The sequence below is a fragment of the Eleutherodactylus coqui genome, chromosome 6, assembly GCF_035609145.1.
Source record: "Eleutherodactylus coqui strain aEleCoq1 chromosome 6, aEleCoq1.hap1, whole genome shotgun sequence".
NCBI lineage: Eukaryota > Metazoa > Chordata > Amphibia > Anura > Eleutherodactylidae > Eleutherodactylus > Eleutherodactylus coqui.
In genome coordinates, this window is record NC_089842.1 from 170052760 (window position 1) to 170079292 (window position 26533).

A 26533-nucleotide genomic window follows, 5' to 3' on the forward strand; every position below is an offset into this window, starting at 1 on the left:
GTTTCAAAATAGACCGGGCGCAGATTTTGACACCTTTTTGGATACGGAAATGCTGTTGAATATGCGATGGAAATTTTAGCTCAGGACATTCTGCAGCATTTTTGCCGCATGTAAATATATCCCAGTAGTAACAGGGACACCCAAAGTGGCCTTAGCAGTAATTGTGACCCCTTACAGTAACCCGAGTAGTAATAGTGACCCCTACAGTGACCCCAGTAGTAATAGTGACCCCCACAGTCTTCTCAGCAGTAATAGTGACCCCCACAGTGGTCTCAGCAGTAATAATGACCCTCACAGCAACCCCAGTAGTAACAGTGATCCCCACAGCGGCCCCACTAGTAATAATGACTCCTGCAATGGCCCAAGTACGGTAGTAATAGTGTCCCCCACAGTAGCCTCAGCAGTAATAGTGATCCCAACAGTAGCCCCAGCAGTAATAGTGACCCCCACAGCGGCCCCAGTAGTAATAGTGACCCCCACAGCAGCCCCAGTAGTAATAGTGACCCTCACAGAAGCCCCATTGGTAATGCTATTACTACTGGGGCTGATATAGGGGACACTATTACTAATAGTGTCCCTTAAATCAGCCCCAGTAATAATAGTGCCCCCCTGAGACCTATATACTTACCTCCTCCTCCTCGTTGAAGCCCTGCTGCTCCTCTGCTCGGCACGGCTGCAGTCATCAGTGTGTGCGTGTGGACACCTCCTCCCCTCTGCTCTCACAGAACCAAGGAGGAGACATCAGGGGAGGAGAATCCTGGGTGCACACTGACGTCACAGTATGCGCCTGGGATCAGTGCTGCTAGCAGTGCCACTGAATAAATACTACTGTGGTCAGCAGCCACTGGCTCTGGACAACCACCACTGCTCTAAGGGCTCCTGCGCATGAGCATATGCGTATATACACTCGCAAGAGCTTGACTTGATTGTGCTCTGAATGGAGTGCTATCATGTGTTCTCGCGAGTGTATCTGCACTTCTTGTCTTTTTTTTTTGCCCCACCAGGTCCGTTCATATAGGCGCCTTTACTGAACCAGATGAGCAGCCTAATTAGTCACCAGCATTATCAATTAACACCGCTATTGTGCAGTTACGGGCATGATTTTGTATGAACAGTGTGCACCTTGGCTGCACAAAAATAGAGCTTGTCATGTATTTTTATGCCCGACGGAAATATGCACGCAAAAACGCTGAATGTGAAGGAACCTATTGACATCAATGGGTTCTATCGTTAGTGGTTTACGTGAGCGATTTTGCACACTTGAAAATGCACACAAAATCGCCCATGTGCAAGAGCTCTAACATCCAGGATCTGCGCCATGTGCATTTCCAGCACAGACACCTTTCCTGCTATTAGGCAGCTTATTCCAGTGCTGTTTAGTAATCTCCATGCTTGTAGAAAGCGTTCATTGGACAGTGGATGCTATCCTGTGATGAAACTCCCAGCATACTGAAAGTTAACATTTCACCACAACTTCAGTGTCACAGATTGCAGACTACTGCATTGGGGTGACTTCACACGAGCGTGTTTTTGTACAACACTACGCTTCTATTTGCAACAATGCATTCCCTATTGTGTTGTTCACATGTCCGTGCTTTACAGGCGTTTGCCTGCAAATATAGGACATGCGTGCACCATAGGGAATGCACGCATTGTTTTCAATAAGTCCTTCCCTGAAAAACTAAAGCTTTAGGGCGCCCACCCACTGGCGTTTTTTTTCCCTGCGAAATTCGCAGCATTTTTTTCTCTGCAGGGGTCTATGGGACTTGTAATGTTAAAATCGCGATCGCGCAAAATCGCGATTTCGCGGTAAATTGCGATTTTGCGCGATCGCGATTTTGACATTACAAGGCCCATAGACCCCTGCAGAAAAAAAAATGCTGCAAATTTCGCAGGGAAAAAAAACGCCAGTGGGTGGGCGCCCTAAGTGTAAAAAAAATAATAAATATACTTACCTGTGTGACGCTGCCGTGCCCCCTGCGGGGATGAAGAGCACATCTGCCACTGCTGTGATTCCCGCAGGGATGAAGAGCACATCCCCGCTAGTTAAAATAATTCCCTGCTGCTACATCTGCCACATCTGTGACAGATGCAGCAGAGGAATTCTTCAATTCTCTACCACAGCTGTCACACATGTCAGCTGTGGCAGAGGATTCTGCTGCCGGCAACCCCTTCAATTGATTTCAGGGATGGGCTTTAAATATAAGCCCTTTCCTGAAAATCAAGTAAAAGTGGTTTAAAAAACAAAAAAAATAGATACTCACCTTGCTTCAGCTGCCGGGGCTCAGCCGCCTCTTCTCCTGCTGTCCCCTGCACTGTGGTGCTGATCTATCAGCAGGCAGAGATTTAAAATGCCCGCCTGCTAAAAGATCTGAATGGGATTGGCTGAGGTGCTCAGTAGAGATGAGCGAGCACCAAAATGCTCGGGTGCTCGTTGCTCGAGTCGAACTTTCAGCGATGCTCGAGAGTTCGTTTTGAGTAACGAACCCCATTGAAGTCAATGGGCGACTCGAGCATTTTTGTATGGGACCTATGCTCCGATAAGGTTTTCATTTGTGAAAATCTGGAAAACCCAAGAAAGTGATGGAAACGACACAGAAATGGATAGGGCAGGCGAGGGGCAACATGCTGGGCTGTATCTTAGGCTCCCAAGTCCCACAATAGCGGCAAGAGTGGGCCCCCCCCCCAACAATTTTTACTTTGGACAAACCCTCATTAGCAAGGCACACCTTAGCTAAGCACCACACTACCTCCAACCAAGCACAATCACTGCCTGCGGGACACACCACTGCCTCTTCTCCTGGGTTACATGCTGCCCAACCCCCCCCCCCCCAGCACGACCCTGCGTCCGCAGCGCACACAAAAGTGTCCCTCATGCCACACGCTCCCGTCATAGCCACACCACCCTCATGTCTATTTATAAGTGCGTCTGTGATGAGGAGGAACCGGAGACACACACTGCAGAGGGTTGGCAGGGCCAGGTAGCGACCCTCTTTAAAAGGGGCGGGGCGATAGCGCACAATGCAGTTAAGAATCAATGAGAAGTTGACGTTCGATCTTCATTCCAATAAAGTGCCAACCTCCGTCAGGAGCTGCAAACGTGGGCATGAGTTTAATAGCTATGCGGAATCCATGTGCCCACACAGTATTCATTCTGTCTAGGTGTCAGATAGCTCAATCGACACCGCAAGGGGAAAGCCATCTGCACTCTGCCCCCTACCCAAGTCAGTCAGTGTCTTTGTGCCAGACAGGTCAAACACCGCGATGGGAAGTCTGTGTGCACCAACAGCATAGGTGGGTCCTAGGCAACCCAAGACATGAACAATAAAGAAATCAGAGTGGCCAAGCATGGCAGATTTACACTGCGCCGACGAAATAGGTCTCGGGCCACAGCTTCAGCAATCGTAGGCATGAAGCAGACTTCAATGCTAGTACACCTGTGAAGGTCTCATTAAATCACTTACGTTTTCTTTCACCGCTCCAAAGACTGGATTAGCCAGGAAAAAGTTCCACAGGCCCAACCTGGCGCCATTGCAGTTCCCCCGGGACATAGGCCTCAGCCAACAGCTTCAGCAATCGTTGGCAGGAAGCGGACTTCGATGCTAGTACACCTGTGAAGGTCTCATTAATGCAGTTATGCTCCTCTCCTGTGGCCCAAACGAGTTTCTCAGAAAACTGTGGTAACGCGAGAGAAAATACATGAAGAGGAGGAGGTGGCCTCACAAGGCCAAGAAACGATGACCAGGATGCGCTGTAGCCTGTGCTGGAAGGATGTGAGTGAGCCCTTGGCCAGGCTCGCTCCCAGCAAATACCTTGTGAGACCCAAGGTGCTGTGACTGACATAGCAATGGGCAGTCCATGTGCCCAAACAGTATTCATTCTGCCTAGGTGTCGGATAGCTCTAGCGACATCACAAGGGGAAAGGCATCTGCACTATGCACCCTACCCAAGTCAGTCAGTCACTTTGTGCAGGACAGGGAAAACACCGCTATGGGAAGTCTGTGTGCACCCACAGCATAGGCGAGTCGAAGGAACCCAAAGACAGCATTAAATATGAAGGAATCAGACTGCCCAAACATGGCAGACTTAAAGTGCGCCGAGGCCATAGGCCTCTGCCCACACCCTTAGCAATCGCGGGCATAGAGCGGACTCCTATGCTAGTACAGCAGTGAAAGTCTCATTAATGCAGTTACGCTCCTCTCCTTTGGCCCAAACTGGTTTCTCAGATAACTGTGGTAACAGGAGAGAAAATTCATGATGTGCATTGCTGATCCCCTGACCCCAAGCAGGAGTAGGAGGTGGCCTTACAAGGCCAAGAAACCATGACCAGGGCCCGCTGTAGCCTGTGTGGGAAGGATGTGAGCAGGCCCTTGGCCAGGCTCGGTCCCAGCAAACACTTTGTGAGACCCAAGGTGCCGCGACTGACATAGCAATGGGAAGTCCATGTGCCCACACAGTATTCATTCTGTCTAGGTGTCGGATAGCTCTATTGACACCACAAGGGGAAAGGCATCTGCACTATGCACCCTACTCAAGTCAGTCAGTGACTTTGTGCCGGACAGGTAAATCACCGCTATGGGAAGTCTTTGTGCACCCACAGCGTAGGCGAGCCGAAGGAACCCAAAGACAGTAATAAACATGAAGAAATGATAGTGCCCAAACATGCCAGACTTTCACTGTGCCGAGTACATAGGCCTCTGCATACACCCTCAGCAATCGTGGGCATAGAGCAGACTCCGATGCTAGTACAGCTGTGAAGGTCTCATCAATGCAGTAATGCTCCTCTTCTTTGGCCCAAACCAGTGTCTCAGAAAACTGTGGTAACATGGGAGAAAATACATGATGCCCAGTGCTGATCCCCTGACCCCAAGCAGGAGGAGGAGGTGGCATTACAAGCCCAAGACAACATGACCAGGACCCGCTATAGTCTGTGTGGGAAGCACATTACAGGGCCCAGGGTCAGGCTCGGTTCCAAGCCTCCACCTTTGTGACCCAAAGTGCCCTGAGTTACATAGCAACGGGAAATCCATGTATCGCAACATAGATAGCTCAACACTGGAAGGGGCAGTCTTTGAGTTCCTTGGCCTAGCCTATGCTGTAAGTGCACAAAGATGGTATTACACAGGAAGAAATCGGAGTGCCCAACCATGGGAGAGTTTCGCCCCGCCAAGCAACTTGGCCTCGGACAGCAATTCTGGCCTAGTCAGTCACTGTATTATTTGTGCCACATAGGTAAAACACCGCGATGGGAAGACTTAGTGCACCCATAGTATAGACAGACCGCTGTAACATTCCTGTAGCAAAGGTATAAACAGACCCCAGGAACATTTCTGTAGCAGCAGTATAGGCAGACCCCAGTACCATTTCTGTAGTGGAAGTATAGGCAGACCCCAGTAACATTTCTCTAGCAGCAGTATACGCAGACCCCTGTAACATTTCTGTAGCAGCAGTATCAGCAGACCCCTATAACATTTATGCAGCAGAAGCATATGCAGACCCAGTACCATTTTTGTAGCACCAGTATAGGCTGTGAGGAAGGAGGAGCAGCAGCCAGAGGATTCAGAGTTTCAGCAATGGACTGCGTAGAAGACTGGGTTCCCGATACATTGCTGGATGCATTTCTGCCATCCACGACAGGACCTGCTCACACTGCTCTGTTTGCAATGAAGGTCTACCACGTGGACCCATAAATTGTGATATGAAGCTGGGGACCCCAGAAACTTGCCTCTCTCCTAAACCCACAGCAGCCGGCTGGGATGCACCTGGACCTGGAACTCGGCCTGTGCCCACACCCTCACTTGGAACTCCGCATTCTCGCCCACATCCACATCCTCGACCCCTACCCCTCAGCATGGTGGATTACGAATAGAGCAGCCACAGACCGCTGTAAATAATTATGGAATTATATGCGTACACTTTCACGCAGAGAGCGGAATCGTAACGCTAACTCCAGGCAGAAAAAAAATGGAAGGAAAACCGCAAACAGGCCTAGCAATGCAATAGTGATGCACCAAAATTCCCACCAGGCACCCAGTAAAATGCAGACCGTCAGAGGTAGCCCAACAAAGGAACTTTTTTTTTTTTTAAAAAGAAGACATATACTTAAATATACTTTTGAAAAAGAAGATATACTGTGTATATCACTTTCCCTCTATAAGTACCTGTGTTGGCCGTACGCTGAGCGTCAAATTCACTACAAACACAGGCCAGTGTAAATAATCTTGGGATTATGTGCGTAGACTTTGTCGCTGAGAGCGTTATAGTAAGGCAAACTCCGGGCAGAAAAAAATAGTCAGGAAGGCCACAAACAGGCCTAACTGTTCAATAGTGATGGACTTAAACTCCCACCAGACACCCAGTAAAATTTAAACGGTCAAAGGTAGCCCAACCAAGGAGCTTTTTGTTTTTATTTTTTAAAAGAGAATACAGGCTGTATAGTGTGTATATCACATTCCCTCTATAAGTGGCTGCGTTGGCCATACGCTGTGCATCTTTAATTCACTGCAGACACAGGCCGGTGTAAATAATCTTGGAATTATGTGCGTAGACTTTGTCGCTGAGATCGTTATAGTAAGGCAAACTCCGGGCAGAAAAAAATAGTCAGGAAGGCCGCAAACAGGCCTAAGTGCAATAGTGATGGACTACAACTCCCATCAGACAACCTGTGAAATTTAAACAGTCAAAGGTAGTCCAACTGAGGAGCTTTTTGTATTTTTTGCTAAAAGAATACAGGCTATATACTGTGTATATCACTTTCCCTCTATAAGTCGCTGCGGCCGTATGCTGTGCATTTCTAATTCACTGCAGACACAGCCCGGTGTAAATAATCTTGGAATTATGTGCGTAGACTTTGTTGCTGAGAGCAGTATAGTAAGGCAAACTCCAGGCAGAAAAAAATAGTCAGGAAGGCCGCAAACAGGCCTAAGTGCAATAGTGATAGACTAAAACTCCCACCAGACACCCAGTAAAAATTAAACGGTCAGCGGTAGCCCTAAGAAGGAGCTTTTGGTTTTTTTGGTCAAAGAATACAGGCTATATAGTGTGTATATCACTTTCCCTCTATCAGTCGCTGTGGCGGTATGCTGTGCGTCTCTAATTCACTGCAGACACAGCCCGCTGTAAATAATCTTGGAATTATGTGTGTAGACTTTGTCGCTGAGAACAGTATAGTAAGGCAAACTCCAGGCAGAAAAAAATAGTTAGGAAGGCCGCAAACAGGCCCAAGTGCAATAGTGATGGACTACAACTCCCATCAGACAACCTGTAAAATGCACACGGTCACAGAAAGCCATAAGAAGGAGCTTTTATTTTAAAAAATTTTTGAAAAAGAATACCGGCTATATAGCGTGTATATGACTTTCCCTCTATCAGGGGCTGTCGCCGTATGCTGTGCATGAAGTTGACGGCAGACAGAGAGCGGTGTAAAAAAATTTTGAATTATTGGTGTACAGTTGGAGGCTGACAGCGGTTATGTAACGCTAACTGCAGCCAGAAAAACATTATACGGAAGGCTGCAAACAGACCTAGCTGTGCAATAGTGATGAACTACAACTCCCATCAGACAACCTGTAAAATGCACACAGTCACAGGTAGCCCTAAGAAGGACCATTGGGGTTCTTGTACACAGGATCCTACACTGCCACTCTCTCTATCTCAGCAACGCTGTCCCTATACTATGTACTACAGACTGCAGCCTAAGAACGCTATAGCTGTAATGGGGCTGCACGCCCGATATACAAAAAAAAAAATTGCAAAACTGCTACCAGCAGCCACAACAGTAATGCACACGGTCAGATATGGCCCTAAGAAGGACCGTTGGGGTTCTTGTACACAGGATCCTACACTAACACTTATAGCAGCAGCAGCACTGTCCCTGATTTCTCCCATTGTGTGACTGTGGCGAGCCGCGGGTGGCCCCACTTTAAATACTCGGGGGTCACTTGATCTCGCCAGCCACTCACTGCAGGGGGGTGGGATAGGGCTGGAACGTCACAGGAGGAACCTTTAATGCCTTCCCTGCATTTCTATTGGCCAGAAAATGGCGCAAAACTTTCAGGGAAGGAAATGGAATTGACTAGAACATCGCGCGGTGCTCGCCTCGAGTAACGAGCATCTCGAGTACCCTAATACTTGAACGAGCATCAAGCTCGGACGAGTACGCTCGCTCATCTCTAGTGCTCAGCCAATCACAGGCAGCTCTCGCCTGTCATTCATTTGGCGAGAGCTGCCTGTGATTGGCTGAGCACCTCAGCCAATCCCATTCAGCTCTTTCAGCAGGCGGGCATTTTAAATCCCCGGATGCTGATAGATCAGCACCACCGTGCAGGGGACAGCAGGAGAAGACACGGCTGTGCCCCAGCAGCTGAAGGGAGGTGAGTATCTATTTTTTTTTGTTTTTTAAACCACTTTTACATGATTTTCAGGGATGGGCTTATATTTAAAGCCCTTCCCTGAAATCAATTGCCTAGAGCAGAATCCTCTACCGCAGCTGACACGTATGACAGCTGCGGTAGAGAATTGAAGAATTTCTCTGCTGCATCTGTCACAGTTGTGGCAGATGTAGCAGCAGGGAATTATTTTAACTAGCGGGAATGAAGGAAACATCTGCCGCATGCGGCAGATGTGTTCTTCATCCCCGCGGGGGTCACGGCAGTGGCAGAGAGGTAGGTATATTTTTTAAATATTTTATTTTTACACTAAAATTTTTCTTTTTCAGGGAAGGGCTTATATGTAAAGCCCTTTCCTGTAAAAGAATGCAGGGGGCTGGCAGAGCATTGTTTTCAATGGAGCCGCCGGCAGCAGCTGCGGCTCCATTAAAAACAATGCACGGACCTGCATTTACGCAAGTTTTTGCACGTACATGGGTGCGCACCTATGTACGCACAAAACACATTCGTGTGAAGCCACCCTTGGCGAAAATGAAGAAATCTCTTAGGGCTCGTGCAGACAAGCTTAAATGTATATATGCTTGCGAAAGTGTGACGTGATTAGGCTGTGAATGAAGCGCCATCATGTGCTTTCGCGCGCATATCCACGCATTCTCCTGTACTTTTGTACGCTGCTGGGGCCATTCATATCCGCATGGGAGACACCCATGCCGTGACTGAACCATCTGAGCAGCCTAATTAATCCCCAGTGTTAATCATTTAACACTGCAGAATCACACAGTTAAGTGCACAATTTTGTGCAGATGGGCTGCGCATTAGATTCCTATGGTACACAAAAATAAAACATGCCGTGGACACAAATCGAGCGCAAAAATGCAGAATATGAGGAAACCCATTGAAATCAATGGGTTCTATTCTCTGTGGTTTGTGCAAGTGATTTTGCGCTTGCAATATCACCCGTCTGCAGAAGCCCTTAAGGGTAGTTTCACACACAGTGGTTTTTGGAAATATACTAAAGCCAGAAAGGAATTCAAGAGCAATGGGAAATATAAAGGAAGGACTTTCGCTTCTCCTTCCCGCTGGATCTACTGGCTTTGACTTGAAAAACTGCAGTAGCATTTTTCAAAAAAACTTATATGTAAAACCACCCTGATAGATACTTATAATGGGAAACTCCGGTTTCCCTTTAATGGGGCATCAGTTGATCATCGTGACTCATTTTTAGAACACAATTTCAGTCAATATTTGGTGTCGTTCATTTACCTTTTAGAATATTCGAGTTTGTATTTGCTGTACATTTTCCTGGCCATCTCTGTTATGTGCCGGTCTATCTTTAAACACTTTGGTGTATTTACTGTACTCATTTATATTTCTATGTGCACATTTGTCCATTGAAGTGCGGTCCATTAGCATTTATTTAGAACATAAAAGGCAAATGTGTCATGTATTGGCGAAAGAGTTTTTGAGGCACGAAAAATAAATTTATACAGCTTCTTAAATGAATATGAAACTGAGCTCTGAGTCATATGAAGTAAAGTAGCAAACACTAATATCAGTAAGAAAACATGCTGTTAATTAACTTAAAGATATGGGGTTATTTACATAGAAAAGAGAGGGCCCATAGCAAAGATCAAAATTGGCCCTCTAATATGGTACTAGTTTTGCCACCCAGGACAAATGGGTCTATGATTTTCCCCTTAACACCCTTTTGATGAACCTTATGTCATTTAGGAAATCCCTTGTTTGCTAACAATATTACTCCTTTGGAGATAGAAATCTTGTACAGATTCACCACCCAATAACAAATGGATTAAACAGGATGGGGCCCCTGCCTCTCACCGTTGGCCCCATAATAACAGTATAACCTGCCTCTATTGTACATATACCGTTGAACACATCATTACATATACTATACACAGACACTAATCAGCCATAGCATAAGCCAAAACTACTTACTTAACCCTTTCCAATCCAATTTGTTTCCTAGTTTTCCTAGGGGGCTTACACTTTTTCTGCCATTATACAACGGAGCTATATGCTGGCTAAAGTCAGTACTGCATGAGGTCACATGTTGGACAGGCTCCGACAGCCGAGAGGCTGGCAATATACAGTAAGAGAACCCCGATGTACATCGGAGCTGTACAGCCTTAAATCATAATGTCTTAAGATGTCAGACAGTGGATTGGAAAGGGTTAATGCTGTGCAGGTTTTCTTCATGTTGCAAAAACTGTTCTGATCTATCAAGGCCAAATCATCACCTTGAACTCTTTGTCTTGTTATTAAAAATCTTCCTAAACAATGTGTTCAGAGTGGCAAGCTACATTATCTGACTAAAAGTAGCCACTGCCATTAGGGAATACCATTGCCATAAATATTTGAATCATGGGGTATATTCCCTCATGAGGTTCCCCATCTGACCCATATCCCATGCCCCAGACTGGAATTGCCAAAGTAGACTAAGCACTTTTTCCTACAGGACTTGTTCTCTCCTACATAGCTCTGCATGAGCTATTTCTCATGACTTCCGAACTCCAGTCAACCCCTCTGCAGCTTCCAGTTTCTCTTGCCCCCACACATAAGGACAAGCTCGCACCCTCAGGCAACCAGGTCCGGATGTATTGCTTGCTCAGGTCCACATCATCTAGATAGCATCTCGTGTTATACTATATCCTTCCTTAATGGCACCAAGCCACCTTCTTAAATGGACACTATCATACCCTCCCTACTGGTAGCATGGCAGTGCAATACATCTGAGTCACCACACTTTCCTAGCCAATGCCAGGCACCTACTGGGTCTAGCCACACTTCCAGACCCTTTGCAGAAGCTGTATCCCAGAATCCCAGAAGAGTTTCATTCTTTTGTCCAGCTACTGCATCTTGTTTGTGGTGAAGTTGCAAGCCCCATTACTGAGGACCATATATATAATGCAACACAATATATTTACTTAACATTACTAAATAACTTTAACAGTATTGAAATCCATAAACAGTATTGAAATCCATTTAAAGAAGCATATAACCATAAAAGTGTACAAGTGGAGTCCATGGGCTGCCAGGACTAATAATAATATCTGATTGTCCACTTATAGCCTAATATATCAATATAGAGCAAAAATAAAGTGGTCCCATGCTAGCCAAAAAAATCTTTGTCATGTTTTACATTGTCCATTTTTCACTGTTTTGTCTACAACAATGTTTGAGTAGGTGATATGTTTCAAAGTAATATCCACATGAATGCCAGGACCCAAGATTTTCCACTCACTAATCTTGTTCCCATTGGGCATCCTAGTGTTATCTCTTCCTCAGGTAGGTGACATACACACACCAGGCCATCCACATTATATAAAAGAATACATGATTCATTAGATCCACCCAACTTTTTCGACTGCTCTATGGTCTAGTTCTGATGATCACATGCCTATTGTAAGAGATTTCAGCAGTAGACAGGGGTCAACATGGGGACTTTTACTGCTGGGGCTAGACTTTTACAAGGCTAGCTGTGATGTATTGTGTGCTCTGATACCTTTCTGTCATAGCTAGCATTAACTTTACAGCAAGGCGTACTACAGTAGCTCTTCTGTATGATCAGACCCGATAAATTAACTTTCACTCCAGATGTGCATGAGTGACCCACCCATGATTCTGTTGCTTGTTCACAGATTTTTCTTTCTTGGACCACTTGTAGTAGCTACTAACCACATCATACCAGGAGCATCCCACAAGATATGCCATTTTAGAGATGCGCGATCCAATTACATGTTTAGATATCACTATTTGACCTTTGACAAAGTTGCTCAAATCCTTATACTTGCATACTTTTAGTGTTTCTAAAATATCAACTCTAAGATCTGATTGTCCACTTATAGCCTAATATATCAATGTAGAGCAAAAATAAAGTGGTACTGTGTTAGCCAGAAAAATCTATGTGATGTTAAAGGGGTTGTCCCGCGCCGAACGGGGGGGCTATTGAAAAAAAAAAAAAACCCGATGCAGGGGTTTAAAAAAAAAAAAACGGATAGTGCTTACCTGAATCCCCGCGCTCCGGTGACTTCTTACTTACCTTGCGAAGATGGCTGCCGGGATCTTCACCCTCGGTGGACCGCAGGTCTTCTGTGCGGTCCATTGCCGATTACAGCCTCCAGATTGGCTGGAATCGGCACGTGATGGGGCGGAGCTACGAGGAGCCGCTCTCCGGCACGAGCGGCCCCATTCAGAAGAAAGAAGACCGGACTGCGCAAGCGCGTCTAATCCGGCGATTAGACGCTGAAAATTAGACGGCACCATGGAGACGGGGACGCCAGCAACGGAACAGGTAAGTGAATAACTTCTGTATGGCTCATAATTAATGCACAATGTACATTACAAAGTGCATTAATATGGCCATACAGAAGTGTATACCCCAACTTTGTTTCGCGGGACAACCCCTTTAAATACTCTTGTATAATAAAGAAATATTATAGAGGGGATATCTGTATTGGTCTACCAGTAAAATTATATTTTCAAGCTCTTGAGGCTACTTTGGCCATTTCATCAGGCTGGTAGAACAAAATATATCTGATGAAACACACACAAACATATGTATATATATATATATATATATATATATATATATATATATATATATATATATATATATATATATATATATATATATATATATATACACAGCAAAATCTCTACTAGCATTGACATTTACAATTTTGTTTCTAGTAACATTGGTTGCTTCTAATAAGACCTGGGTTTGTGACTCATTACAGGAACACTTCATACCCCTCAGCCTGATTTGTGGCTTCCTAGACCATCAAGTCTTCCCCTTTAATCTTATGCCTCTGGTGTATCATCATTTCAATGCTGTGTTTTTTCTGTCATCCTGCTTTATTTGAAATACAAATGAATCACATGATGACTCTGTTCTCTTGTGTATAAGTATATATTCTTCAGGTATATTTTGTTATACCAACCTGATGAAGAACCCTAAGTAGCCTCAAAAGCTTGCAAAGATAATATTTCTGGTTAGCCAATAAATGTATCACCTGTATACAGTAGTCTTTTTTATACAAGAGCATTTAAAATCATATAGCCTAATATATCCCAATCCTTGACAGGTGCCAATGTAACAAGATAACCAGTGTTATTCACTGCATCTTTTAATGTTATGGCTGATTAGTATATATAAACCACTGCTAGAAGCTCACATGATCAGCCACAATCAGATGCGGGGAATACAAAGCAATGTAGGGTCTCAGATGTGATGGATGGAGTTTCGGGATCTGGCTAACAGAGGAGGGTCCTAAGAGTAAAAGGTCTGTCCTTTGACTCTGCTATAAATACTTTTATTACCTTATCGTTAAATTTAGATCAAGCAAATGGGAAACACAGCTCTTGAGGCTACTTCAATATTTTCTAATATTTTGTTCATCTGTTGCCAATTAATCTTAGATATTCCAGATTTTATTTATATTCTTATGGAGGATCATTAGCAAGACAAGCTGTTTTACTGGCAAGATATCTACTTTTCTGAAGTAGCAGACAAATTATTGAGCCGTAGCAGTGCAATAAACAGCAGAAATTACCACTTGGTTATTTACATGGATTGGTTTGTAGCTATTTAATGTGAATAAATGGATTGGCTGAAATCAATCTATTTCTAGAGTTTCTCTACTTTGACCTAAAATACAAGCAAAAATGTAACCTTTGCAGAATTAAGCCTATGTAAGCTTGAATCCCAAGCAGATGTTAGTCATAAATCCTATGAAGTATTTTGTAATACAGGTCATTCAAGGCAATTTATTCCACTACTGTCAGAAATTTGTCACATTTTACAGTTAAATATTCAATCATCACATTATATCATTTATGATGATGCATCAAGTTATATAACAGCCATATACATTTATTTCCAGTGATCACAGGCCTATTGTTGCACTAATATTAGGGTCTTATGGAAAAGTATACGTTAATCGCTAATTAGAGATGAGCGAACCTACTCGGCCACGCCCCTTTTCCGCCCGGGTGCCGCGATTTTCGAGTACTTCCGTACTCGGGTGAAAAGATTCGGGGGGCGCCGTGGGTGAGTGGGGGGTTGCAGCGGGGAGTGGGGGAGAGAGGGAGAGAGAGAGGGCTCCCCCCTGTTCCCCGCTGCTACCCTCCGCTCCGCCACGCCTCCCACCACCCCCTGGCGCCCCCCGAATCTTTTCACCCGAGTACAGAAGTACTCGAAAATCGCGGTGCTCGATCGAGTAATTACTCGAAACGAGTAGGTTCGCTCATCTCTAGTTGTAATCAATTAAGAAATGTTTGCATTGTGAAGTTTATGTTACGTCCAAACCGGATGCCAAAAAACATCTCTTCCAGATCTGACGTAATAGCTGTCCAACAGGACGGACATACATGCTATTAGAAAACTTGGAGAACAAAACTACTAATAACAAAACTAAACAATGGGGAAATTGAAAACTTATTCTATCATATTAATATAGGAAAACCTTGCCTAAAAGCACCCTGATGAGTGTGGACCCACGTCTGGAACCTGGGTGCTACCTAATTCGTCCCTAGATGGAAAACGGGGGTGACAGTTGACAGATGTAAATAACAATATTCACAACAGTACTAGGAAGCAGATGTTACACCAAGTAATACGTTGGGACTCCAGAGACTTTTCTTGCACTACACCAGGAGAATGTGAACCAGACCTGAACTCGACCATGCCGAGGAATAACCGGCACCCTCTGAGAGGAGGGCCAGAATTTATACACTACAATAAAGGTTGACCGGCTGGCTGGGAAAACCAGCTCCTCACTGACCAATCAAACCTCAACAGAAAGATGTTCGCATGTCAAGGCCCAGTGCCAACTGGCAAGACCCATGTGTAAGCATCAGCCCGGACCTGCTTTTGAGTCACAGCCAGCGCGTCATAATAGTTTGTTTACTAGTGAAGGGTTGACTTTGACCCTTATATGTCACAATTTTCTATTTTGTGTTTGGTGGGGCAAATTTCTTACAATTATGTTATACTGTAGTTTCTCAGTAGAGGACACTGGTAAGTTGCAGCTTGGCCAAACTTTTCTTTTCCAAAGGATCTGTTTAGCGAATAGAAGATGTTCCTTTTACTGCAGGAGATCTTGTTACTGTAAAACAAGAGTATGTATTAGTTACAACTGGCTTCTTGTAGGGCAAGACAAACAAACATCATGGTTCCACCACAATACAATCCCCATTAACCTTACTACCTTATGATATTTTGGTTGCCACCCAAAACAGAAGGACTTGGGTGTTGTTTCCTCATTCATGCTCTTTCTATGAACCTTTATCCATTTTACCACATCCTTGCTTGCTAATAATGTTAGTTCCTAGGAAGGGAATTTCAGCATGGCCTCTCGCTTTTTTCTAGATCTATGGGGTTGCAATATTACTCAAGCACCCACCACCAACTGAGTGCCATCCATCCTTCTGCAATGTATTAAATTAGCACAGAACATATGTCCACCGAGCACTAAGCAAAGTTTTAGTGATGTCATATGTTTAAAAACAGACATTAAAAACTGTGTAAATACTAAATTTACCATTAACAAAAATTAATGCATGAGGGTTGTAGAATAAAAATTTGGCTGGTCTCACACGACAGGAAATGTTTTGTGGATTTTGTGATCATAAAACGTGGGCATTGCAAGGCATGAACTTTTGATTTTTCCTTCACACTCATGGATACGAATTGCGTATTCAATGAACAGAAGAAAAATCGCAGCATGCTCGATTTTGCAATAGAATCCGTGCGGATCGCCTCCATTAAAGTTAATTAACATTGTATATGGGCTGCGGGTACTCTTGTTATCGCTAAGCAACGACGCAAGAAATACAACAAAGGAAAAAAACCTGTAATGCGCATGACTGACTGCGAGCCTCCGCGGTCATATGCAATACAGTTTAATGAGGTACACAGGGTCACCGGTCGGGCTCACAGCCAGAATTCTCTGCGGGCCTCCTGCATGCGGAATCCGACCCATTTGTGTGAGCTCGGCCTTATAGATACATTCACCAAGGCTATGTGTAAAGAAAGCATTTAGTAATTTTAAAAATCATACTTAAAGTGATTGTCTCATTTAGAAATCCCCATTTTAATGGGGTATTCTGGAGACAATGGTCCTTATTTATTAATCTGATTCTGACAGATTTGTGTCTAAAACTGCACCAGAATTAAGGCGCACAAAGTTTTAGACAAATTCCGCTTGCACCCAAAAGAAGAAAAAGATCTGACAAGCTCGTCATTTTTTCCCCGAAAGTGGGTTTTGCAAGCCCACTTTCTGACACATTTATGAAGCAAGAAAGTGTCAGTAAAAAGTTGAGCTAATAAAACCTAATGAACGTTAGTGTAAATGAAGATGCATTTGGCACATGTTTATTATGGCGCATTTTTTGGTGCAAATCCGACTATTTATATTAGTAGATGATGCAGAATAAAATTTTTGAAACAAAATATATTTCCAAACTGGTGCAATTTTCACGCATAGTGTTATGCAAAAATTGGCACATTATGTGGCGCAAAATAAACTACAGTGTCATAGGGTGGTTTTTCATGTTTTTTTCCCCATTTTATGTGTTAAAATCAGTAAAAAGACCGCAGGCTAATTTTTTTTTATATTGGTACATAAAGCAGAATTTAATTTGTGGTTCAAAACATATTTCGGAAGATAAATTGGTTCAGTTTTGACGCACACAAGAATTAGCGTGTGCTTTCTATTTTTGGTATAGCATAAATTGTGCAAAATTTATAAGTTCCGGGGCCACTTTTGTAAATTTGGCACAATTTAAAAGAATTGGCGCAATTAATGCAAAGCACTTGAATTCGTCAATCTTTGGCACTCTCATTGCAATGAACGGAGCAGCAGTGCACTGGTGTGATTTCTGCTCCATTCCCTTGGAGACCAACCAGACCACCATTCTTGGGCTCTGTGGGAGTTCCAGAGGTCTGACATCCACTGATCTATCAGTTTTCACCTTTCCAGTGAATGCATGAAAACCTGGAGAAACATCTGGAATACCCCTTTAAATAAATAATTTGAGAATTGTGAGATAATATAAGGTCTCTCATGTTCAACACTCTCCTCTATGACTGGAGAACAGCTAAAAAGCATGCCTTTCAATCTGGAGTACTTGTCATTTCCAGTGGTGCTACAGGAATATTGAACACTTTCTGTGGTTGGAGAATCCTTCTAACAAAAGAGATTGTTTATAATAGACATCTTTTTAAGGGGTAAGATCTTACGTTAACTTATCAGAAGATACTTCTGATATTAGAACATGAGCCGGTGACAACTAAATGCATTACCCAATGTCTTCCCTTTGCATGTAAGTCACATTGCCAAGAATATGATATTGTCTCTCTGTATCCAATAGCAGCCTCTTCTAAATACAGAATTTAATTCAGCCATACAGAAAGTATTTTATCCATAAATCATTTAAAGGAAAAAAAAACCCCTAAACCATTAGATTTCCAAGTCACTAAGTCCAGTCCTACACAACTTTGGTAGGCTTTAAAGTTATAGTAGGCCTAATCAATCCAGAAAATGCCCCAAACTTCCTAGTAGTACTTCTCTTTATCGGGGCACCTTAAAAGATGTCCATTTCCATTCTTAGTGTATCCAGAAATCTTTTCACTAATTTGGTAAGAATTTTTGAAATAATGAGAATATTATTAATCAAAAATGTCTAAATTTTTATTTTTTCTCTAAAGGATGGACAAAATTTGCCCGCTTAACTCGTGCATTGACGAACAGCCGAAGTGTCTTGCAGCAATTGACTCCTATGAACAAAGCAGAAGTGGTCCACAAACATTCCAGATTAGCGGAAGTAAGAGATTATTTATTTCCTCTCTAATATTGGGTCCCTGTATTCATTATAGAAAAAAATCAAACAAGATTATTGTCACTGGGAACTCAAAGACGTTCGTAGAACCATATTGTACCCCTGTATGACTCCAATTTCCTAAAGTTTTAATAGACTAGAGTTGAGAAACATTAACCTAGAATATAGAAGACCTACTGCTTTGATGAAATTGCCTATACGGAAAGATGTTAACAACTACTAACCAGGTATTTATGCATAAAAACTGCTCTAAGAAAAAGTAACATTTTTTCTCATAGAAGCGAATCAGTTTCTAGCTTAAAAATTTATGGCGCAGGTCTGCAAATTAAAATGTATAATATGAATGGTTGATGTCGAAAAAATATTGGCCCAGTTTTTATGATAGTGAGGGCTCAGTCACACGGGCGCATCGGCACCCGTAAATAGGCGCCGATGCGCCCGTGTGACTGAGCCCTTACTGCAGGAGGAAGACAGCCGTACCTGAAGACGGACGTCTATTTGCAGCGCTGAAGAAAGAACACATGACCGGCAATGAAGCCGGTCACATGTTCTTTCTCCCAGCGCTCCAGAGAGACGTCCATCTTCAGGTACAGCCGTCTCCTTCCTGCAGTAACACGGGCGCCAATGCGCCTGTGTGACTGAGCCCTAAGGGTGCATTCAGACGAGCGTGTTTTGGTGCGTACTTAGGTGCGTACATACGTCCGCACCTAGGTACAAGCAAAAGCATGCGTGAACACAGCTGCGTGCTTGTTGTCAATGGAGCCGCGGCTGCTGCCGGCGGCTCCATTGAAAACAATGCTCTGCCGGTCCCCTGCATTCTTTTCCAGGGAAGGGTTTTACATATAAGCCCTTCCCTGAAAAAGAAACATTTGAGTGCAAAACAAAAAAGAATAAAAAAAAACTTACCTGTCCACCACTGCTGTGACCCCCGCAGGCATGAAGAACACATCTGTCGCATGCGGCCGATGTATCCTTCACCCCCGCTAGTTAAGAGAATTCCCTGCTGCTACATCTGCCACATCTGGGGCAGATGCAGCAAAAGGAATTCTTCAATTCTCAACCTGTCATGTGTGACAGCTGCGGTAGAGAATCCTGCTGCCGGCATCCTGTCAATGGCTTTTCAGGGAAGGGCTTCATAAGCCCTTCCCTGAAAAGCCATTTAAAATAGTGCAAAAAAAAACAAAAAAACAATTCTCACCTCCCTTCAGCTGCCGGGCTCCGCCGCGACTTCTAGCTCTGTCCCAGGCTCTGTAGTTCTGAGCTATCAGCAGCCGGGGACTTAAAATCCCTGCCTGCTGGTAGCTCTGATTGTAGTTGGCTGAATTGTTTCAGCCAATCACAATCAGAGCTACCAGCAGGAGGGGATTTTAAATCCCCGGCTGCTGATAGCTCAGCAGCGCTACAGAGCCGGGGACAGTGGCAGAAGTCCCCGCTGAGCCCCGGCAGCTGTCAGTGGCTTTGCAGGGAAGGGCTTCATAAGCCTTTCCTGAAAAGCCTTTTAAAATAGTAAAAATTTTTTTAAAAAAAGGTATTCACCTCCCTTCAGCTGCTGGGGCACAGCCGCGTCTTCTCCTGCTGTCCCCTGCACTGTGGTGCTGAACTGCTGATCTATCAGCAGGCGGGGATTTAAAATCCCCGCCTGCTGAAAGAGTTGTATGTAATTGGCTGAGGTCAGCCAATCACAGGCAACTCTCACCTGTCATTCATTCGGGGAGAGTTGCCTGTGATTGGCTGAGCACTAGATCAGCACCACAGTGCAGGAGACAGCAGGAGAAGACGCGGCTGTGCCCCGGCAGCTGAAGGGAGGTGAGTATCTATTTTGTTTGTTTTTTAAATCACTTTTAATTGATTTCCAGGGAAGGGCTTATATGTAAAGCCCTTGCCTGAAAAACAATTCAGGTGTGCCACAGACCTTTGTCTTCAATGGAGCCGCCGGCAGCAGAAGCGGCTCTATTGAAGAGAATGCCAGCTTTTTTTTTTTTTTACACTAAAACCTTTCTTTTTCAGGGAAGGGCTTATATGTATAGTCCTTCCCTGAAAAGGAATGCAGGGAGCCAGCAGGTCATTGTTTTCAATGGAGCCGCCGGCAGCAGCCGCGGATCCATTGAAAACAATGCGTGCATTCCCTATGGTGCACGCATGTCCTATCTTTGCAGGCACGCACCTGCAAAGTACGGACATGTGCACACACCATAGGGAATGCAGTGTTGTAAATACAAGCGTGTTTTTGTGCGTGCGTATGCACGCACCAAAACACGCTAGTCTGAACGCACCTTAAGAAAGTTAAAGGCCCACTTAAATTCCTAGATTATATAGAATAATCTGCTTTTTTTCTAGAAACCATGCCCCTTCTGTCTATGGGTTTTAGCTCATCCTCATTCAAGTAAATCGAGTCACCCTTCCACCAAATCAAAGTTTGTCTTATGGGGTGTTAATTTTATCTTTTGAGGTTATTTTTTTAATTCCCCTTATTTCACCAGTTATATTAGTCAGACCTGTACATTTAGTTTTTGAAGGCCATTGGCAGGCCAGGTACTTAATGAGGCTCTTTAGAAAGTTCACTGCTTAATTACATATTAATTAGAGAAATTGAAGCGCTCAAGTAGGTCAGTGGCCTCCACTGAGTCAAATGCAGTAGTTCGTCTGTAAACAGCAAAGCATGTACAGTTGTACAATTTCTTTCTCTCATTTACAGAGTCTTTTCTATCTTAGACCTTGTGAAACATCAAAATAATATTAAATATTGGTTAGAATTTAAAAAAAAGCATGGGAGTTCTGTTAATATATTCAATACATAGATTGCCTTCGTAGTGTCCTTTCTGTTCTCCTCCATTCATGATGTTGCATTTGGGATAATCGTTACTTGGTGCACATGTGAAAGGTCCCTTGGCAACCCTGATAGAATATATCTATTTTCCCCCCTCCTGACCCTCATTTAGGGATAGAAGCAGTCAAGCAATAAATGTGACAAGTAGAGGATATTAGATGCTTTATATCTTGCTATAATACAGATTCTACTACTGTTCTGCATACAGTAGAAACTTGACAAGCTAAGCCTCTGCCGCTTTAGCCTATCCTCACCCCCTTCCAACACTCTTGTTTTCCGGAGATTTGTACCACACTGTTTCAAGAAGGTTGTATATGTTGTAAATTATTGTTAATTTCTCATGTGCTTTTTTTACACTTAATTTTGATGGAAGCAGCATTGTCATTGTTTACTACAAATTTAGCAAATGTCATAGAAGGTATGATAAATTTGTCATAACTGTCATCGGCTTTGCTTGCTAGCTCAGGTGGAGTAATTATTTAATGCCACCCTTCCCTGATTAGAAATTGTGTCACCAATAAAAACTCTTCTCAAATTACATCTCTTTTTCTTATCACTTTTGAAGAATGGAGTGACAATCACAAAATAGTAAAAACTGCTGCTGGGATCTTCATGGATCAGCTATGATCTGCAGGGGAACCTGGCAGCAAGTTCTCAATTTCCCTACAGTGCAACCAGAGCTGAAATTGAGTATTACATGATATCACTTAAAACTAATGTCCTGCCTGTAAAATACACAGATCTTACAGGGCTTCCAAAAGTCCTGAATGAGCATCCCTCAATTAACGTATGCTCTGTTTTTCCAAAAGTCATAAACAGCAGTATGTAAATTGATTATAAAGTGGCGTTACCTCAGGTGACGACTTGGAAACACACAACCTGATTAAGTTGTGAGAAGTTATCATATAGTTAGATTGAAGACTGGGCAGTGTGCTGATGGCAAGGCAATGTGAATTATCGAAGTTTGAACAAGGCATGATAGTGTGTGCCAGTAAGGTGGTAATTTCCATTTCCAAAATTATGTGGGCATTTAACATTTCTCAATCCACAGAGCCATGTGTAAACTGGGGATACATCATTGAAGGCATTATCACCCACAGGTGCTTAATGATTGTTACTAACATCATTTGGCTACAGTTGTCCATGTGAACAGAAAAGTAACTCTGGCAGAGATCACATCAACATTCAATGCAAGAGGCCTCACATACATATTCCATAGGTCAGTGCAGCGCTCTTTAGCTTCCGTGGGATATGGGAGCAGAAGACCCACCAGAATGCCTCTGTTAATACCACAACAACAGACACAGCAGCTCATCTAACGTGAGGTTGCTAACTGAATCCTAAAGGTTTGGCAACATGGTTTAATGAGTCGCAATAATAATTATTTTGATTTTGGAGTTTGTGTGTGGCACAGACCTCACAAAGCAATGAACACCAGTTGTCAACAAGGCATCGTGCAGGCTGGTGGTGGTTCCATATTGGTGTGGGTTGTGTCCTCATGACATGGGTTGGGTCCACTGGTCCATCTATAGATGTCATTGACTGATGCCTGCTACATTTCACTGCCCTGCTTAGTGACCATTTGCAGTCTTTTATGGACTTCATGTACCTCCACAATGATGGGATATCCCAGCAGGATAATGCACTGTGCCATCTGGCCCAAGTTGTCCAGAATTGGTTGGAGGAGCATTCTGGGGAGCTCATTTAAATGGTGTGGCTTGCACAATAACCTGACAGTGAGCCCAATCAAGCATTTTGGGATGTCATGGAGAGGTCCATTCTCACCTAAGATCCAGATGGCATGGCTCAGCATCCCAATGATTAGAACATAGAAGACCGAAGATAAATACTGAGCCTTCTGGCATCACACACTGGGTTCCGTCCCTGTCATACATTCATCAAGAAAAATAGTGCAGACGCCATATATCTTCACTGCTTATATTTTAACATCTAATGTCTTGCATTAAAATATAGGCTCAACATACCTCCAGACATCTTCCATCCACTTGTAGAATCCATGCCATGTTGAGTTGCTACACTTCGCCAGGCTAGAGGGGTTCCTTCACGATATTAGTTCCTGTCCTATGACTTTTGGCAGGTCAGTGTAACAAACCCTATATTAAACACTCTATTAGTAACTTCTATCATCTCCTGCAATGCAAAGCCAACCCTACCATTACATTGCTTGCATTAGGCTCTGTGGTCCTTTAAGTCTAATAAAAATTGCAGAGCAATTAATGCATTATATATTTTTTTCTATTTATTATGAGAGGTTGCTAATCAAACTAGCTTCAAACACTTTCTCAGAGTAGTACAAAGGTTCTTTATTGCACGCCGATGCCTAATTAAAATAACAATAATTTTTGATTGCCTTTCTAAAATTAGCCTCTTTGTAAAGTGGAACTGCTCTAGTTTACATGGTACGGCTAAGGAGAGATACCTCTGTTTTCTTTGCTGCCTTCACCTGCAAATTATCTTTCAGGCCATTTGGTAAATTTAACCTTCGCTTTCCCGGTAACAGTTTTGTAACAGTTTAAGGTGCTGGTAAAAGAGAGCATCAGATAATATAGCACTTTCTCAAAATTCAACGCTTTTTGTAAATTGATATGACACCCTTTTCTTTGCACATCTGTAATTAATCCCCCCTGGGGTTAGGTTACGTTTGCAGCCTGCCTTGCGCATAGTGTGTAATAAGACGTTGACTGTCCTGTGCTGCATCATTCATGCACTGATGAGATGCTTAGATTGCCCCAATTAATAATTCACTGAGTGTTGTTAGCCTTTGGAACGTAATCAAAATGTAAGATAAAAGTAGCTCTTTTTACTTGCAGGCAAGGGTGTCTGTTATCCAGTTAAACATGTTCACAGCTCTATCTGTAAGTGTTACTATGTAACTGAGCAACCCAAATCCATATATTTGATGATTTCATTTCTCTAAATAAACAGACCCTAAAATAGAAAGCTGTTTGATGTTTTACTGCAGCGCAGTCATCCCTGGGGGTAGCTACATTGAGATTCCTTTAGGCATGTGCATTTGAGGGGCAATTGTCTCCTGAGACTCTACAATGAGAGAGAAAATTTCAGGTAAAACATTTATTAGACAAACCTGATATTATTTTACCATCAATGTGGATGGACATATTATTTTCTTACATACAGGATATAAGAATATATGTGGCTGAGAAAAAGATGTGGGTCAGGAAGAGTATTGTTTCTTTTTAGGGAGAGCACCTATAAGGTGTTAGTTGGTTATCATGCTTGGACAATGGTGATCCGTAGTGCCAATCTAGAATGACCCCGACCGAGAGCATTGTTCTATTCAGTGTGATGTCAGAGGAGGTACCGTTGCCTATCTGTTGCACCCACAAGCGCCGCGGACGATCAGGAGGCCTACGCCATCTGGCAGGGAGTCGTCTCTCGATTTTCCTAGCAATTGCTGTGGTTATTATAGAAGGTGTGAAAAGACTTATAAGGCCATCCATGCTCCTCTGGGAAAAATGCAAATGGGAAGAGTCAACAATGCCTCTATAGTGCTACCTATTAGCAGGCTGCATTCCTGCAAGTCAATATCAGACCTTTTAACAAGCCTTGTAACAATGACTGGGAATATAAGCCAAAGCCAGAAGGAAAAAATAACCATGTACAAACAGACTGTTTCAGAGTTATTGTCCTTCTGACATTGACTTGCAGGAATTTCTACTACTTTCTAATACTTTCTGCTACTTTCTAATAGGTGGCACTGTAGTGGTATTGTTAAATGTTTCCATTTGAGAAAAAGATGTGACACACAAAGAGAAAGAGATCAGGCTAATTTGAGATAGAGTAAAATAGATATAGGATAGCAATGGAAGAGGGCTAGGGAGAACATATACACAAAGTTTTCATTTATCAGGTAGAATGTTTAAGATAAATTGGAGTGCTAATACATTATTGTGTGAACAGAAATATTTATTAATAGATAAGACAGAGGATAGATATTTTATAAATCAATGGATATGTAGTATTAGAACTAGTAGATACGTATACATGCTATAAATATATAGACAGAGAAACAAATAGATAAGAGTTAAATATGAATAGATAAATTGATTTATACCAATGTACAGACTGCTACAAGTACCAATGTAGCAAACTTTAAAGTGACCCTTCTCACTGATAGAACCAGAGCAGTTTGAAGTGGGGTTGGGAAGACTGAATTTACTGCTGTCATATCTGTGTGCAGAGCAGAGAGAGGAGGGGGCAGCATTGCAGGATCCTGTTTGCTTCAGTGAAGGGGTAACATGGACTTTTCTTCATGCTATCACCCTCCCTTATCAATCAGAGAATATATTTGCTCTCTGGTGATCACATATATTCCCCCCCCCAAAATCACTGCTCTATGCCATTTAACCCTGCAGATTCTGGCTGTGGCATCTAAACATTTTTATAGTAAAACATTTGTAAAACTTAAATATGGAAAAAAATGAAAAGAACACTGACGAAAAAATAAAATACAGTTATGACCACTGTAATACAAAGGATAAACGATTTACTGATTCATAAGGCTAAAATTAGTTATGTTGCAGAGGGATTAAAATTACTCTTAAGGTGTCAAAATATTAGACAGAAATTCAAAATCTACAATAAAATAAGGGACATTTTGGGAGTGTTTTTCTAAATTTAAGGTCAAATCTTAATTGACGGGGGGGGGGGGGTAAATGTCAAGTTAACGTTTGATAGATAGATAATCTCAAAGTGTAGATCCGCGCCACCATACAGGGATCTGAAATAGAGAATAAGGGGATTTTTTACTCACCTGGTGCAAAGCGGGATCCCCACCTCAGGGAGAATGACCCGCTTGCACCGATGATCCCCGGTCACCTGTAGAACTATAGATGTTCTTCTTTATGCAAGATCCCCAAAAATCCTCATAAGAGGAGATGCAGCAGTAGGGAAACCCCAGTGGGTATTGTACCACACAAATGGGGAAAGAAACAAATGAAACTGAAGTAGAAAAATCCTCCTGTGCTCTTTTACGGGGTTTTTGCAAACCAATAAGGGAAACTGTAAAGTCTCCACAATGAAGAAAGTATATTTAATTGTACAATGAGTACATAAAAAACATATGACAGATAAAAATTCTTGCAACGCGTTTCAGCACTAATATCAGTGCCTTTTTCAAGCATGACACATTAAAAAAAAGCATCTCTATTTATAGGGTTACTTACATTTCGTAGTCACAGGCTCCGGACTCCGTGACTACGAAATGTAAGTAACCCTATAAATAGAGATGCTTTGTTTTAATGTGTCATGCTTGAAAAAGGCACTGATATTAGTGCCGAAACGCGTTGCAAGAATTTTTATCTGTCATATGTTTTTTATGTACTCATTGTACAATTAAATATACTTTCTTCATTGTGGAGACTTTACAGTTTCCCTTATTGGTTTGCAAAAACCCCGTAAAAGAGCGCAGGAGGAT

General features: G+C 43.0%; 1 protein-coding gene across 1 annotated transcript in view; it reads left to right on the top strand.

The window, feature by feature from the left end:
• KCNH5 (potassium voltage-gated channel subfamily H member 5) overlaps nucleotides 1-26533 on the top strand; it is a 343547-nt gene that overhangs the window by 92306 nt on the left and 224708 nt on the right. The window contains exon 5 of the mRNA XM_066605821.1: nucleotides 18118-18233. Coding sequence (XP_066461918.1) covers nucleotides 18118-18233 — 116 coding nt within the window. The remainder of the gene's footprint in view (nucleotides 1-18117; nucleotides 18234-26533) is intronic.